Here is a 17,223-nt window from a genome sequence, read left to right on the forward strand (position 1 = left end):
ATAAAACATAATGCATATATACAATACCAAAAGCAGGTTTTTTAACGGGGTAGTAAATATAAGCAAACACAGGGAGAAGAGAGAACAGTTTCAGTTTCAGTTCAGAGCAGCAGACTAGTTTTTAGTTCAGCACTGACTCAGAGCTACAGAGCTAAGCCACGCCCAGGCTCCTTGCTGTCTCCTTGTTGCTCAGACAGCAAATACTGTTCATTGGCTAATCCAATTGTCATGTCAATTCATTGGCTGACCTTGTTACCATGTGTCTGCCAAGTCAGGAACTCTCATAAACACTGACAGAATTTCTCTGCAGTAATATCACAACTTTACAATGTAGTAAAGGCAGAACGAGGCTGGCACTGTTATGGCCCCTTTTCAATAGAGGGGCCCTGGCAAGGGGCCCAGTGTCATCACACTTTCTCATGATGATGTAATTTTAATCATTTGGGTGATGATGTCATGGCAGAGCCTAAATCACAATACCTGGTAACAGATACTTTGTGGAGGACATAGCCAAAATAGAAAATATATGAATTTTAGGTGTTTAGATGAGCCCGAAATGTTTAGAATGATTGCAAAAGCATCAAATCCTTTCTCAGGAAATTTCTCAAGGAAAAAAAAACAATGTTTTACATCTAGACCTTATTATTAACTGTCAGTCATCTGCTTTTTAATCAGCAGGAAGATCGTCAAAACTTCAATGTAGCTAGGGCAGCAAAGAGTGGCAAATCCACACATGGGTATAACCAGATTAGATTTGTCTACTTTGCGTGGTTAATAGTGATAGTCAAACCTCATTCAAACTGGGCTGCTGGTGGAGATAGAGAAGGGGTACTGCAGCTTGTATGAACTACAGCAACAAGATTGCCTGGTGCTACCATAGTCAGGATTAAGCAGGGGCCAATGCCATATTTCTGTTCTGAGGCTATGGTCCAGTGGTGGGTTTCAAAAATTGTTTGAACCTACTCTGTGGGTGTGGCCTCCTTTGTGGGAGTGGCTTGCCACCCATGTGACCAGATGGGAGTGGCTTGCCGCCCATGTGACCGGATATGAAGATGCTGACGACACTTGTCAGAACCACTTTAAATTACCTCACTGGCATGCATAAGAATAGGATGTAAACTTGTTTTTTAAAAGGCATCTTTGGTTTGCGTTAAAACAACTTCAACACACGCAATGTTCTGATTGCACCACAAATGCAGTAGTCATCCTTACCTTTCACAGAGGCACTGAGTTTTATAAATATAGAGCATGATAGTGTAGAATAATCATATCCAAGGACCAGTGGTGGGTTTCAAAAAATTTTGGAACCTCTTCTGTAGGTGTGGCCTGCTTTCCGGGTCCATTGGTGGAACCTCTTCTAACCGGTTCGGTAGATTTGACGAACCGGTTCTACCGAATAGGTGCGATCTGGTAGGAACCCACCTCTGCTATGGTCCCTCTAAGAGATGCATGCACACAGCTCATGAACCCCCCCCCCCCACACCAACAGCAGCACCCCAGTTGAGGAGTTCCTACTCAGTTTGTACTGCCAAGCGACCCTCACTGCTATAGTTAAATTGAGGCAGCGAATTGTGAGCCTAAAGTTTGTTGCTGATTGGTGACTAAGTTTATTGTTATTACGATTTAAACTCAATTTTGTGACTGCCCAACTGCATGTGTGGGTTTCATGAGTCCAGAGGAGAAATATGACATTAGAAGCATCTTCGTTATCTCTCTGAATTTGCTTCCTTCTAAAACCAGAAAGTTTCTTCCAGATATGGTGAAATTTGCTAGAAATCATGCAAGTAAGAAGCTGTGCATCACCTTCTTACGAGCCCCATTCCCCCCCCCCCACAACATGGCTCCAAATTGGAGTGTGATTTACATCAATCATGTAATTCATGTGTATTTACCCAGGTGAGCAATTTCAACAGAAGAGAATTTTTCAACAAAAAATAAGTGGGCAGGAGAGAGAAAGAGAGCAGCTAATACTTCTGCAGGTCTCTGAAATATTCAGTGGGATTGCCTATTATTATCTGATATCATCACTATCACCATCTTCTTTTAATGACCCCCTAATCCCTTGCAGGGTGGAGTCCAGGCAATTGAATGGAGCTGAATGTTTACTGGCTGGATGCCCTTCCTGTTGCCAATGCAGAGTTATATTCAGCAGATATATTCTCATCGTGCCCAGAGAGAGAAATATCTGCCTCTACCTAGGATTGAACTTATAGCCTCCTGATTGTGAGGCAAGAGCTCCTCCACTAGGCCACTGTACCACTCATATTATTAGCTGGGCAGAAATGGTGTATTTTGTTTAAAAGAGGACCTATGTCTTAAACCTGCTAGGTTTTGGCAAGGCAAGAAAATTCCTGAAGATGGGGATATCTTACAGAGCTCTGAAATTCTATTTTGCCACACTGTCCGTCTGTTTTATTAGCTATAATAGAGCAATTATTACTGGACTAAAGTTATATAACTTAAGGATTAGTGATAGTTGGAAGACACAGAAGAACAATTAAAAGAAAATCAAATTATCGGCCAGACCATTAATTCATTATGGAGAGTTATCCCCTCTCCACTTAAGGACTGATGAGATGCCATACATGTCAATCTGTTCAGATAAGATATTTAGATAGGACTCAGGAATTCATCTCCTGTGCTTTATAGTAGGCTTACTGGAGGGAGCAAATAAAGTTTTGGATCTTCATGATAAATAAAATGTCTGTTTGGATTCCAGTCTGCCTACCGACTCGGGGCATGTGTTAAAAAGATCCAGAAACATTTGCAGGAAACCTTCCTGTAGCTGGTTAAGAGGACTTCCTGAAATGGATATCTAACTTTCCATGCAACAGTCAGCTTTGTCCTCATTATATTTTCATTAGGGTTTGATTCTGAAGGACCAATTTGCGGTGACGAACCGGAAAAAAAGAGCAGGAAGTCAGATCATGGCTACCTTGCATTGCTATCTACAAATTACATAGCACATCACTTTTTGTTCACATGGCTGGTATCACGTGCTTCTTCAAAGCTGATTAAGCAAAAAAAAAAAACCAATTTAAAAAGCAAATAACCTTTCTAGTTAGCAATTTGCGTGATAGTATTGACACACAGGGCTTCAAAAATGCTCCAATAAAAGTTTAATATTTAAAAACAGGATGGGAATATATATATCTGAGGAAAGGACCATAGTTCACTGGTTCAATCACTGATGCCTTTTGGTTGTTGGTACATTTTATTATGCCCTTGTATAATATGCAGTCACAAAATATATCTATATATAAATATATAAATCATAAAGTGCATTCGGTGAGAGGCTATTCCCCTACTTCTCTCTACCTTCTACGACAGGGGTGTCAAACTTGATTTCATTGAGGGCCACATCAGAATTGTGTTTGACCATGAGGGGGGAATGGCCAGGGTGGGTGTGGCCAGCTTGTTGTCACTTGTGTTGGGGGCGTCTCTGGGGGCCCGAGTGCTCTGCCAGTGAAAATGGGCTCCCGAGCTCTGTTTTCGGCTGTGCCAGTCTCCTGCAACCCTCGGCCCTCCCGAGCACTGTTTTTGTTGGCAGAGGCACTGCAGGGAGGTCCTTTGCTGTTTTCAGGGCCGCCCTGCGAGTCAGATCTAAGCACCCTGTGGGCTGGATCCAGCCCCCGGGCCCTGAGTTTGACAATATGCCTGATATTGTCTGCCATTCGGCCCTATCATTATGGGGAGAGAGTAGTAGGACACATTTCTAAGGAAAGCACTAGGTTACATCTATTTACCAATGTTGTTTTCTTAGAAGGCCTGTGTAGCAATAGCACTTAGACTTATAGACCGCTTCATAGTGCTTTTGCAGCCCCCACTAAGAGGTTTACAGAGTCAGCGTACTGCCCCCAACAATCTGGGTCCTCGTTTTACCCACCTCGGAAGGATGGAAGGCTGAGTCAACCTTGAGCCGGTGAGATTTGAACTGCCGAACTGCAGCTAGCAGTCAGCTGAATTAGCCTTCAGTATTGCACTCTAACCACTGTGCCACCTCGGCTCTTAGCCCTACATTGGACCAAGAGACATTATTATAAAACCACAGAGTGCTAGAGATTGGTGCTTTGCTTTGGGGCAGGCTTGCTTCCCGTTTAACTTTAAAAAAAAAACATTCAAATGTTTATTTTTAATTAGAGTCAGAGCGGATACGAAACTGACAGATCCCAATGGAGCTGCCCTCCAGCATCTTATGAACCTCAAAGTGCTTCCCCAACTTGAACTGCAGATTTCAATGCGGTTTCTTGCATAATATAATAGAGACTGTTCTAGGAATTTCTCTAAGCACAGAAAACATGTTAGGTGTCATTTCTGGTCTTAGCCAATGGAAATGAAAATGGTGGCATTCATAATACAGCAGCTGTTTTCGTTACTCTATTTATGTGTTTCTGATCACCTGGATTATTTCTAATCTCATTCACCCTTGTTTTTATTTTTTTTTAAAAAAACTTTATCTTTCTAGTGACATTGCAAAGGTTTCCCAACACTGGAAGCTAAGACACTGCTAAGAAATTGCTTGGCAAACCATATGGGTAGGGTGTAAAATGAACACAATAAATAATAGGATTATTGTGTATGCTGATTGGATAAGAAAGGTATGAGAGCACTTTTAGATTGCCAGATGTTTTTAGAATTTTAGATTTATTTATTTTTTAGAAAATCTGTTTGCCAACCTTAAACAACTTTGGATCGTTGCCTACAAGTGATGGGCTGGAACATTTAAATTATCACCCACTGGCATGGTGGCTAGGCTGTTGTCCTTGGGGCATTGAGACAATTTCAAATATATGTGTTGCAAATATATGTACAGTGTCCTGATTTCCTTGAAGAAACCTTACAATGTATATATAGAAGTCCATTTTTAACATATTTATGACAATCTATCTTAATAGGCTGGTAACTTATAAGAGCAAAAGTGAGATTTTAAATGAAGATTAATGAAATAAATAAAGGGTCACAATTTATTTTTCCAGTGAGATTAATGGGATTTAGAAGGTTTGGTTGAGTATGTGTTTTGTTTTCATTATAACCAGAATACTTGTCCATTTTCTATGGCATATTATTAAAACCAGTTTTGGCCAGCAAATTAATTAGATTTGTTCCCTTCTAAAGTCTGTTTTTTAATTAAGAATATTTGTCCAATAATTTGTTAACATATTGATTAAATACATGTTAAATTTGTACAATTTGGAATAAAAAATTATCTAAGATGTGCTCATAATTTGATATAATTCATATGTTTGTACTGTCTCAGAAATCATTTAAATAAACTGTCTGAATTAGTCAATACATATTGAAGGTTTTCCCCAATGCCAGATTCATTTAAAGGTTTTCTTCTTATAGATTATCACTCTAGTTATAATCTAACTATAAATGCATGAAAATAATGCATTGATTGATTAAACCTCAGGCCATAGATAGATACTAAACAACAATGGATACTGTAGAATGATGTTTCATAAATATGCAACCACATAACAACTTCATCATAAATTGATAAATTGAAATGGTTGAGAAAGTGCGACAAATTAATATGAACTGATGCTTAACTGCCCTAATATTGAGTTGAGTTGATACATTTTTCTTCTTAGGAAAATGCTATAATAACAGGTTTAGCAATTGTATTCTTGTGTTTTAAAAGATTTTAAAACAGCTTTCTCCCACTGGGCACCATGCAGAGATATAAAATGGCAATTCTAAGAAGTCCCAGCTCCAAATACTCAGAGTTATAAAATGCCAACCAAATGGGAAAGCATTGGATTAACAAGATTATCTTGATTGATTGATTGATTAACTGTAAGCCCTCAAGTCATTGTTGACTCTTGATTTCATTGAGGACTGCATCAGGGTTGTGTTTGACCTTGGGGGCTGAGTGGGTGTGGCCCGGTTGGGCGTGGCCAGTTCAACATCACTTGTGTCGGGGGCACCCCTCCCAGGCTCTGTTAGCAATAGCAATAGCAATTGCTCCCAGGCTCTGTTTTCAGTTGTTTGACGTTTGACTTTTGACATTTAATGAATGTATAGGCTGCCCAATCCCGAAGGACTCCGGGCGGCTTACAACAATACATTTTTTTAAAAAAGAGAGCTAAAAACACAGAAACATAGATTAAAAAAGACACAACATACATCCAATCAATCAGGACTGGAACTCAGTCATGAGTTCAACAGCCTGGGGCCTGCCGGAATAGCCAGGTCTTAATAGCCTTCCGGAAGGCCATGAGAGTGGGTAGGGTCCGGATCTCTGGGGGCAGTTTATTCCAGAGGGTCGGAGCGGCTACAGAGAAGGCCCTCCCCCGAGTGGTTGCCAGCCGACATTGTCTGGCTGACGGCACCCGGAGAATGCCCGCCCTGTGCGATCTTATCGGTCGTTGGGAAGTATGTGGCAGAAGACAGTCTCGCAGATATCCGGGTCCTAGGCCATGTAGGGCTTTAAAGGTAATGACCAGCACCTTGAATTGTGCCCGGAGACCAATCAGAAGCCAGTGCAGCTCGCGGAGGATAGGTGTGATGTGGGTATACCTTGGTACACTCAATATCGCTTGCGTGGTTGCATTCTGGACTAGTTGTAGTCTCCGAACACTTTTCAGGGGCAGCCCCTCTGCAGCACTCTGCCAACGAAAACGGAGCTAGGAGGGCCGTGCATGGCAGAGTCCTGCAGGAGGCTGTTACAGCCAAAAACGGAGTCTGGGAGGGGTGCCCCCAACATGAGTGATGTCAAGCTGGCAGAGACACTGTGGGCTGTTTCCAGGGCAGGCCCGCCGCCCAGATCTAAGCACCCTAAGGGCTAGATCCGCCCCATGGGCCTTTAGTTTTACACCCCTGACATAGGTAGATTATCTCTGTAGATTATGGTCTGTAGATTATGTCTGTAGATTAATCATAGGTAGATTATGATCTGGTTCTAACCTGGTTCTTCAGAAATCCCAATAACGCGCCCCCCAACCCCATCACCACTGTAATTGTAACCACTATACCTTTCCTGCTGGTTGTTCTCTTCTTGTCTTTCGTTCCAACATTCCCAACATTACAGCCTTCTCCAGAAAGCTCGGTCTTTGCATAATTGCAAAGAATGCAGCCGCGCGAGCGATCGTGGATGCGCCTCGATTCACCCACGTAGCACCTATCCTCCGCGAGCTGCACTGGCTGCCTGGGTACGCTTCAAGGTGCTAATTGTCACCTACAAAGCCCTTCATGGTATTGGATCTGGGTACTTGAGAGACCGCCTACTGCCAATTACCTCCACTAGACCAATAAGATCCCACAGACTAGGCCTCCTCCGAATTCCATCAGCTGGCCAGTGTCGACTGGCAACTACCCGGAGGAGGGCCTTCTCTGTGGCTGCTCCGACCCTCTGGAACGAACTCCCCGTGGAGATCTGTACCCTCACCACCCTCCAGACCTTCCGCATAGCCCTCAAAACCTGGCTGTTCCGGCAGGCCTGGGGCTAAAGACTTGCAGCCCCACTTCGAATGGTATGACTGTTGTGCTTTTTTAACTGTGTATGGTCTTCATGTTTTGTAACTTTGTCTGTTTTCCCCTCCCTTGAGTTGTGAGCTGCCCTGAGTCCCCTGCGGGGAAAAGGGCGGCATACAAATAAAGTAAAATGAAAATGAAATGAAAAATGAAATTGTAGGATAATTTAAGCATGGTCATTTGTGAGAAAGCATTTGTTCATTTTCTTTGATATCCATGGCACTCTCAGTCAATAGTCTTCCTATCTTGCTCCTTCAACTTAGGCTTCAATAGGGAATACCATGGCTTGCACCATAATGCTAGTCAATATCGAGTTTTATATAGCATTTGTGGTATAGATAGAAGAGAAGCCACTAGTATATAAAATGAGACTCACCCCATTCCCTACTAGCACTGACGATGTTACATAGTTTGGTAAGGAAACAACTGCAAGCAAACAAGCAAACTCAGAGTGCGCCGAGGTCCCCACATTTGTGGTGTAGTCGCATATATGCTTACTTGGAAATTCAAGTATAGTCGAACCTACTGGAAAGTGTGTTTGGGGTGTATATCTTGGGTGATGTGTATGGGTAAAAACTGATTCAGGTGTATCTATAATAAGGGTGTCAAACCTGATTTCATTGATGGCTGCATCAGAGTTGTGTCTGACCTCAGGGGTGGGAGGGTGGGGGAGTGGCCATGGTGGGCGTGGCCAGCTCAACATTACTCGTGTGAGGGTCACCTGTGGTGGCCCGAGTGTTCTGCTAGTGAAAACGGGCTTCCAACCTCCGATTTTGGCTGCGACAGCCTCCTGCAACCCTCTGCCAGCAAAAATGGAGCTTGGGACTTCCGCCTGCATCCTTCGCAAGCTCCGTTTTCACTGGCAGAGGCACCGTGGGCCGGTCCTTCACTGTTTTCAGGGTGGCCCCATGGGCCAGATCTAAGCAACCCACGGGCTGAATCTGTGCCCCAGGCCTTCAGTTTGATCTATAGCAGTGATGGCGAACCTTTTTTGGCTTGGGTACCAAAAGCGGGAGGAGCGCAGGGGGTCATGCGCAGGTGTGCCACACCCATAATGCTATGCGCATGACCCCAGCACACATGCATGCACCACCAGCACTCCACCAAGTTTTTGGCATGCTTTTTTATCCCCCAGGCTCCAGAGGCTTTATAGGAGCCAGGGGAGGGTGAAAACAGCCCCCCCCCCGGAGGCCCTCTGGAGCCTTCAGGAGCTTCCTTAAGGTCTCCGGAGCACGAAAGACCAGCCCTACGAGCAAACCGGAAGTTCAGGAACGGACTTGCAGTTTGCTCGTAGAGCTGGTTTTAGTCCTCCGGAGCCTTTAGGAGCTTCCTTGAAGCCTCCGGAGCACGAAAGACCGGCCCTACGAGCAAACTGGAAGTTCAGGAATGGACTTCCAGTTTGCTCATAGAACCAGTTTTAGCCCTCTGGAGTCTTCAGGGGTCTTCAGGAGGCTTCCCTGAATGCTCCAGAAGGCTAAAACCAGCCCTACGAGCAAATCAGAAGTCCGTTCCTAACTTCCGGTTAGGAAGCCTCCGGAGGGCGAAAAATAGCCTCAAAAGAAGGCCGAAGTCAGCTGGCCAGCGCGCACATGCACACTGGCCAGCTGACAGGGCAACCCTCACATGTCCTGACAAACAGCTCCGCGTGCTACCTGTGGCACACGTGCCATGGGTTCATCATCACAGATCTATAGAATTAAAAAATGCTTTCATGGCTCCAAGTGGCTTTGGTTCAAATCCGTAGCATTCTGTAGTTGGCATATTTGATGTAGTTACAATGGTATAAGGATAAAAGGCAAAACCTCAAAAATTTCCTTGGCCTCCTTTCAGAAAACCCTCCCTTAACCCCTGACCAACATTAGTAGGCAGGGCTTGGATGGAATGAATTGTTTGCTATGTCTATTTATGCCCACTTCCCAACTAAGATTGCTCTATCAATCCTTTAATATAACCCATGATAAAGAAATACAACCTTTGGGGAGTTTGACCTTTTGAGACAAAGATCTTTTAAATATCTTGTGCAATTTCTCAGCTGTCATTATCTGTCTTGCTCTAATGTGCTTGACTCACAACAAAGGTGATACGATTTCTTCCGTTTTCTGGGGCGGGGGGCAGGGGGACGAAAGGATACAGTAGATGGGGTTGTATAAGCCCCAAGAGAGGGTCCTTCTCTTGAGACCCTGTTGGAGAATTTTCCCCTCCCCTGGAGAAATTTAATGAAACGATCCATTCATTTTTGTTTGTTTGTTTATTGAATTCATATTCTGCTTTTACATTTGTGTTGTTGGAAAAAAATGTCCTTCTGGGTTCAGTCCCAAGTAGGGAAAAAGACACTGGAAACGTGGAGGCTGCTTGGAGAGATGGTTTAATGGTGGACAGGACCACATGATTTGAGGTCCTGAATAGAAAAGGGAGATCACATGCTTCCAGATGTTCAGTGAAGAAGAAAAGAGAAAGAAGGGCTGAAAGATCCTGGTTTTATGCACTCTCTGTTCGGCCCCACCTCTCTGTTTCCTGTTCCTGTGTAAGAAATGTATTCTGATTGGTTATCAAACTCCCATGGGGCCATGCAGGGGCAACTCTTTAGGTTGTGCTTTGAGTCCAAGTTTGGTTGGGCATTGCTTTTTCCCAGGTGCCCTGTGGTGAGAGGGGTAAAGGGTAATATTATCATGCCTGAATCCCATCATCCTGGAGCTGAAGGGGGATCTTTGTTATGTAGAATAGACTGACCCAGGCTTTTTTAATGGCCCATTAACAAAGGTGGGGGCTATTAAGAGTGAGTCTGTTTCCTACTTAAAACATGTTTCTCCGTTTCTTATCCAGGGAAATATAATATTCTGCCTTTTCAATATTTCCCAGGATATTTCATTTTTCTAGGAGAGGGGTAGGTGCTAACTTCCTACAGCGTGAACACCCAAGCCAGCTTGCTCTAAATAACTATGAGAATTAGATTTAGCAATGGAGGCATCTTCAGCAAGGTCTTGCCTGCTCATCTAAATAACTTTAGGATTTCAAAAATAACCCTACAATGTAACTTGTGCTGGTAGGCAAATGGCAGCCTGTGCAGATCTTTCAAGATCTTGAAAGTCCTAGTGGACAACTATTTAAATATGAGCCAGCAGTGTGCAGCAGCTGCCAAAAAAAAGCCTACACATTTTTAGGCTGCATAAACAGAGGGAGAGAATCAAGATCACTTGAAGTGTTAATACCACTTTATTAATGCCTTGGTAAGACCACACTTGGAATACTGCATTCAGTTTTGGTCGCCACGATGTAGAAAAGATGTGGAGACTCTAGAAATAGTGCAGAGAAGAGCAACAAAAATGATTAGGGGACTGGAGACTAAAACATATGAAGAACAGTTGCAGGAACTGGGTATGCCTAGTTTAATGAAAAGAAGGACTAGGGGAGACAGGATAGCAATGTTCCAATATCTCAGGAGCTGCCACAAAGAAGAGGGAGTCAAACTATTCTCCAAGGCACTTCAGGGTAGAACAAGAAGCAATGGAGGGAAACTGGTAAGGAGAGAAACAACTTAGAACTGAGGAGAAATTTCCTGTCAGTTAGAACAATTAATCAGTGGAACAGCTTGCCTTCAGAAGTTGTGAATGCCCCAACACTGGATGTTTTTAAGAAGATGTTGGATATTCATTTGTCTGAAGTAGTGTAGGGTTTCCTGCCTAGGCAGGGGGTTGGACTAGAAGACCTCCAAGGTTCCTTCCAACTCTGTTATTCTATTCTAAGATAAATGTGTTGTGATCCATGTCTTTTGCTTATTTTACACCAATTTTTTCCCTGGACAGTTTTGAAAAGTAGCCTCCTTTAAAGCATTTTGCGGAAGTCAAGACATTTAAAATCTTGATACAATAATACAATAGCAGAGTTGGAAGGGACCTTGGAGGTCTTCTAAGGTTCCTTTCCGGCCACATCTTATCACAGATGTTGTCCATGCAAAAGTAGGCTGGCATGGGACCAAGTGTTAATTTAAATATCTGGGCTTGTCAAGTTCTCTACCTCCTATATTTTTTTTAAAGGAAGAAGAAATGGGGATAAAGACATTTCTGAAACTTAATTTGAGGTATTTTCTTATTCAGAATTTCCTGTTTGATTTTCAGTTAACAATATGTAGATATCTGCTAGAAAATTATTCACTTCAGTGATATGCTTGACCTAGGGGTGAAGGACCTTTATTGGATGAAGTGTCAACTTTTCTCCTTGCGTACTTCATGGAAGCTAAGACGTTTCCTGGTATATTTCTTGAGAATTGGATGTCATTAGTATCTTCCACACCTCTTAGGCTCGGTGATCAGACATGTCTCTTCCACCAAAACTAGCTAGCTATGTGATTTTCTGTGTACGGCCAAAACAAACATTGTAGAGAGAACTGGCTTTGAGAAGACAGCACTGAGGTGGGCTATATTATAAAGCATTGTGAAAAGAGGCTCATTATCTGAGATCTTGTAGGTTTTAGCCTTTCTGCATAACTGTCCATAATCTCCATAACTGTCTGGTTTGGCTTTGCAACCAAACAAGACAGACATAGACTTCAATGGATAATTAGATCTTCAGAAAAATACAATTGCTACCAACCTCCCTTCCATTGAGGACCTGTATATGGCACGAGTCCAAAAGAGGGCTGTGAAAATATCTACAGACCCCTCACATTCTGCACATAAATTGTTTCAACTTCTACCCTCAAAATGACGCTATAGAGCACTGCACACCAAGACAACTGGACACAAGAACAGTTTTTCCCCGAATGCCATCACTCTGCTAAACAAGTAATTCCCACAACACTGTCAAATAATTTACTAAGACTGTTTTACTATTATTCTTCTCTTCCTTCCTAGTACCTCTCTCTTCCCACTTATGACTATAACCACGTTGCTTGTATCTTTCACTTTGTATTGTTTTATTTATTTACTAGTATGATTTGATAGCTTTAGTAACTTTGATTATCACTAAGTGTTGTATCTTTTTATTCTTGATGAATGTATTTTATTTTCCTTATGTACACTGAGAGTATATGCACCACAGACAAATTCCTTGTGTGTCCAATCACACTTGGCCAATAAAAAATTCTATTCTATTCTATTCTATTCTATTCTGTTCTGTTCTGTTCTTTTCTGTTTTGTTCTGTTCTGTTCTGTTCTGTTTTGCTCTGCTCTACTCCATTCTATATAAAACATATGAACAACGGTTGCAGGAAGTCAAATTAAAGAAAAGAAGGACTAGGAGTGACATGATAGCCATCTTCCAATATCGAAAGGACTGTCACAAAGAAAAGGGAGTCAAACTATTTCCAAAGCACCTGAGAGTAGGACCAGAAGCAATCAAGGAGAGAAGCAACTTAGAACTGAGGAGAAATTTCCTGACATTTAGAACAATTAATCAGTGGAACAGCTTGCCTCCAGAAATTGTGAATGCTGCAACACTGGAAGTTTTAAAGAAGAGCTTGGACAACAATTTGTCTGAAATGGTGTCAGGTTTCCTGCTTGAGCAGAGGGTTGGACTAGAAGACCTCCAAGGTCCCTCCCAACCCTGTCATTCTGTTAAATATTAGAAAACACCCTGGCGCCTCTTGCCTAGCATTCTCTGAACATTGGCCGGGAAGGAGGAAAAAAAACAACTACAGAAGACAGCTAGACTGTTCGATGAAGAGAAACTCTCTTCAGCTCTCCTGTCAATGTGGAAAGCCTGCCAATAGCCCTCGGCTGTGTCTCCTTCAAAGGGCTATTGTAGGGCTAATATCCACGCCTGAAATTCCTGAAGGAAACAAGGCAGGGAATACAAATGAAACCCCTAACGCAATGTTCCAGATGCAGGGGGAAAATGGGGGGGGGGGCAAGCAGACACACACACACACACACACATTTCTATCACAGGGCTGTATTTGTGGTCTTGAACCCCAGACCCTTCCAAAGAGGCTCCTTTGCAAGGAAGTGCAAAACGCCAGTCTCCTGCCCTCCTTGATATACCCTAAGACGTTCATTCTTTGTGTTTTGTCTGCCAGCCGGCCTGCCTTTTGGCAGGTCCCGTCCCCACCCACCCAGCCTCTTACATAACTTCATAAAGGGGAGAAATGTTATGAGACTGGAGCGGCTGTGGGTGACCCCTCTTCTTCGTCTCTCCTCCCTCCCTTTGCAACCAAACATCCAGACAAGCACATACATGCTTCCTCCCAGGCCTCCCACCGCCACCCCCAGACCTCTGGTGATCATTTATTTGAAAGCCACTTGTGGTGCTAGGGGAGGGAAAGGAGGAGGGGAGAGGGAGGAGCAGCAGACACACTGTTTGCTCAAACAACGCTTTTTCCTCTCCACATGGCCCTGAACCTCCCCTGTTAACTTTTCATTCTATTCCACAGCTGATTTCTAGGGGGAGCAAGTTAAGAGCAGAGGTGAGTGACTCTTCTGTTTGCCCGTTCCATGTTTGGTAACCTGGCTGAACGTATACATTGTGGGCGGGCGAGGGAACGCGGGCAGTAGCGTAAAGCAATCTTTATTTCCCCTGGTCATTAGTTTACTCAGTGAGAAAAGCCAGGTCTTCCAGGGGATTTATAGCTTTGTTAGGGGCTGAAGAGAACGAGCTGGTTGGAGGGTAGCTTCCAGCAAACCTTTTCTTTTGATGATATCTTTCCACCAAAACTAGAAAGTGAAAGGAGCCAAAGAGATGAGGCAAGACCCTGGAGACGTAGGAATTGGGGTGTGAGAGGAAGAGATGAATGCGTATTTTGAAGCTCTGCACAGAACATTGTAGGAGACGCTTCACTGCCAGCAGTGGCAAGGATTCGGGAGAAAGAGGCAGGATGAAGCTTGCTCCTGGAAAGGAGAGGTAGGCTGGGATGCCGGCAAGCAATGCTCAAAGAAGCCAAGGGTGACAAATAAAGCAGCAAAGGCCACACGGATAAGTAGGATTGGAAATCCGGACTGGGAACTGGTTAAATTGAGAAACCAGGTCAACTCTCTCTGTGTTCTGCCACCCTCGACAGATTGTTTCATGAAAGCAGGTTCCAAACCTGGTGACTATTATTTTCCAAACTTAACAGAGCAGTGGCTCAGTGGCTAAGACGCTGAGCTTGTCGATCAGAAAGGTCAGCAGTTCAGTGGTTTGAATCCCTAGTGCCGCGTAACAGGATGAGCTCCCATTACTTGTCCCAGCTTCTGCCAACCTAGCAGTTTGAAAGCACGGAAAAATGCAAATAGAAAAAATAGGAACCACCTTTGGTGGGAAGGTAACAGCATTCCGTGTGCCTTCGGCATTTAGTTGTGCCGGCAACATGACCACGGAGATGTCTTCGGACAGCGCTGACTCTTCGGCTTTGAAACGGAGATGAGCACCGCCCCCTAGAGTTGGGAACGACTAGCACATTTGTGCAAGGGGAACCTTTACTTTTACCTTTAACAGAGCTAGGGGAAGCAAGGAACGCTTCCACTCCACGCATCAAAGTCTGTGGGATGCCCACTTGACTTTCTAGCGTTGGCCAAGGAAGATGATCTCCCATCCGGCATAGCTTAGGAGAAGCTGCACAATGTAGGTAATGCCATGTCCCTCAAGAGAAGGACTAGCTGGGCCACCAAGGAGTTATAGCCAGGAAGCTGTTAATGCTGTTCCTTTGCTGCTTCTTTTGGCTAATATTTGGGCTATCACTAGTTGGCTCCGACTGGCCCCATATCCAAAAGGGCCCATTTAGGATGGAAAGATTGAATCAGTTGTCTGATACCAGGGCCTATGACTGTTAACAGCTGTATTGTTCTTGCGGGATGGGAAATACTGTTATTATTGCACATGTTTCAAGGATACAAGAATAAATTCTGATATCTAGGGCTGTGATGGCAAACTTATATCAAGTGTGCTGGAAGTGGCACGCAGAGGCATCTCTGAGCACACCACCCATCACCCGTTGCTCTTCTGGGTTCTGGAGTGCACATGCACGCTTGCCAGCTGGTCTTCACACTCGTGGGAGCACCAGAAACCGGAAAAGAATGCATGCAGGAAGCTGAGTTTCTGTCTTTCGGCGTGCAGATGGACACCAGCCAGTTGTTCTTCATGGAAACTGGCAGATCAGTCAGGTGTTCTCCTGGAAACTGGAAGAACAGGTGACCAGCACACATGCACATACTGGAAACCAGAAGCTTAGCTGTGCATGGCAGGAACTGCTCCTGGTTTCCGGTGCTCCTGCACACTCCTGCACTCCCGCACGCTCCCGCATGCTCCCGCACTCCCATTTTGGCACTCGGTGCCGATTAGGTTTGCCAACATTGATCTAGGGTATAGGAGAGGACAAGTGAAGATCGATTACTCTACTTTTGTTCTCATGGATTACTTCTGATTTTTTTTTCTTGAATGTAGGATTCTTTTAAATAACAGAGGTGAATGATCATTCCATATATTTTTGTGTGTGTGTGTGTGTTTAGGTGTGTATTCTTTCTCCCCGAAACTAGTATTTTTTGAAAAAATAATCTATTGGGATGGTGGCACGTGTAGATCAATTTTGTTGCAAAACATACTTTGAAAAACATTTTTTGTGACTTTCTTGGAAGAGGGAGGTGATGCAGAACTGCATCGCAAAAGTTAGCAAAATACCAATTCTGAAGAATAATTATTTTTAAAAATCTGTGCATAAGAATCCTGAATCCACATAGTGTCTTCCAGATGTATTCGATTACAATTGCCACATTTCCCAGCAAAACACAGCCAGCATCTGGAAGGCTCTGGGGACAGAGGAGGTTTATTGAGAAGCCCTGGATCAAATGAGTTTTCAGTTCATACAGATGACTGTTTATGAATAGCATATGGCTGGAGTACATGGGGGAACTTAACAGCCTTAGAAATGTTGGAGAACCGTCCCTTCCCATTGGTTCTGCTTTCAAGGGAATGCAAGTTGACATCTCAAATTCTGAACTGTATGATCCAGGGCTAAGAATAACCGAATATACCCTTGGAACTGAACTTTTTGTATGCTGCTGGAGCAATTTTATCCAGCAACAAGTTAGCTTATATGCTTTGGATCCTCCAGGATTTGTCATTTAGACACCAAAATCTGCTTCTTTGTTAGATTCCGTGGGAACTGGTAGTGAGAATACAGAGAAATGTAGTATAAATCTTTCAGCACCAGCTAATTATGCTATTACAAATTCCAGCCTTTGACTTATCTTTAAAAAGGTTTGTTATGCAGGATCTTTGTTTCTGCTGGAATAATTTGAATGCTGAATATATGCTTCTCAGAATAACCTAGTTCAGTGTTTCTCAAACTCAGCCACTTTAAGACCTTCCCCATCCTGGCTAGGGAATTCTGAGAGTTGAAGTCTACATAAAGTTGCTGGGGTTGAGAAATCCTGAACCAACCCATTAGAGAATTATGGCATTAGATTCTTAAAGATGTAGTCCTATACATGTCCATTCAGAAGTAATTCAATGGAACGGTCTGGGATTAAGTCACAATTCAACTGAAGATTTCCTCTGGCAAAGTATCTTTTTTCCATAAGTTTCTCATCCCCCATGTGTTTATATGTGTGCTTAATAAGCTTCCGTACACTTTATTGCTGCAGATTTATATATTTATTGGACACATGTCTGCCTATGTCCTAGGACTGTAGATAGCTCACAACAATCCATAAAAACATGGTTAAAAGCAAAAGACCCCTTCCTGCCAGACCAAAGATCATTGCAGCTCAACCACCATCCTAGCCCAATGCTTTAGCGCAGGGGGTCACCAACCTTTTGGACCTCAGGGACCACTAAATT

At 43.5% G+C, this 17,223-nt stretch overlaps 1 protein-coding gene across 2 annotated transcripts in view; it reads left to right on the plus strand.

The window, feature by feature from the left end:
- The first annotated feature begins 13,774 nt into the window (after nucleotides 1–13,774).
- The window catches only part of SLC6A12 (solute carrier family 6 member 12), a 79,660-nt gene continuing 76,211 nt past the window's right edge, over nucleotides 13,775–17,223 (plus strand). Inside the window, exon 1 of one of the 2 annotated variants that reach the window (XM_032221924.1) lies at nucleotides 13,775–13,876. Coding sequence is in view for 1 of the 2 variants with exons in the window: in XM_032221923.1 (XP_032077814.1) it covers nucleotides 14,201–14,310 (110 nt within the window). In the remaining variant the exon portion in view is untranslated. Of the gene's footprint in view, nucleotides 13,877–14,156; nucleotides 14,311–17,223 lie in introns of those variants that run through there. The other variant, XM_032221923.1, reaches the window with a different exon arrangement.

Source organism: Thamnophis elegans, chromosome 7 (assembly GCF_009769535.1).
Source record: "Thamnophis elegans isolate rThaEle1 chromosome 7, rThaEle1.pri, whole genome shotgun sequence".
Lineage (NCBI taxonomy): Eukaryota > Metazoa > Chordata > Lepidosauria > Squamata > Colubridae > Thamnophis > Thamnophis elegans.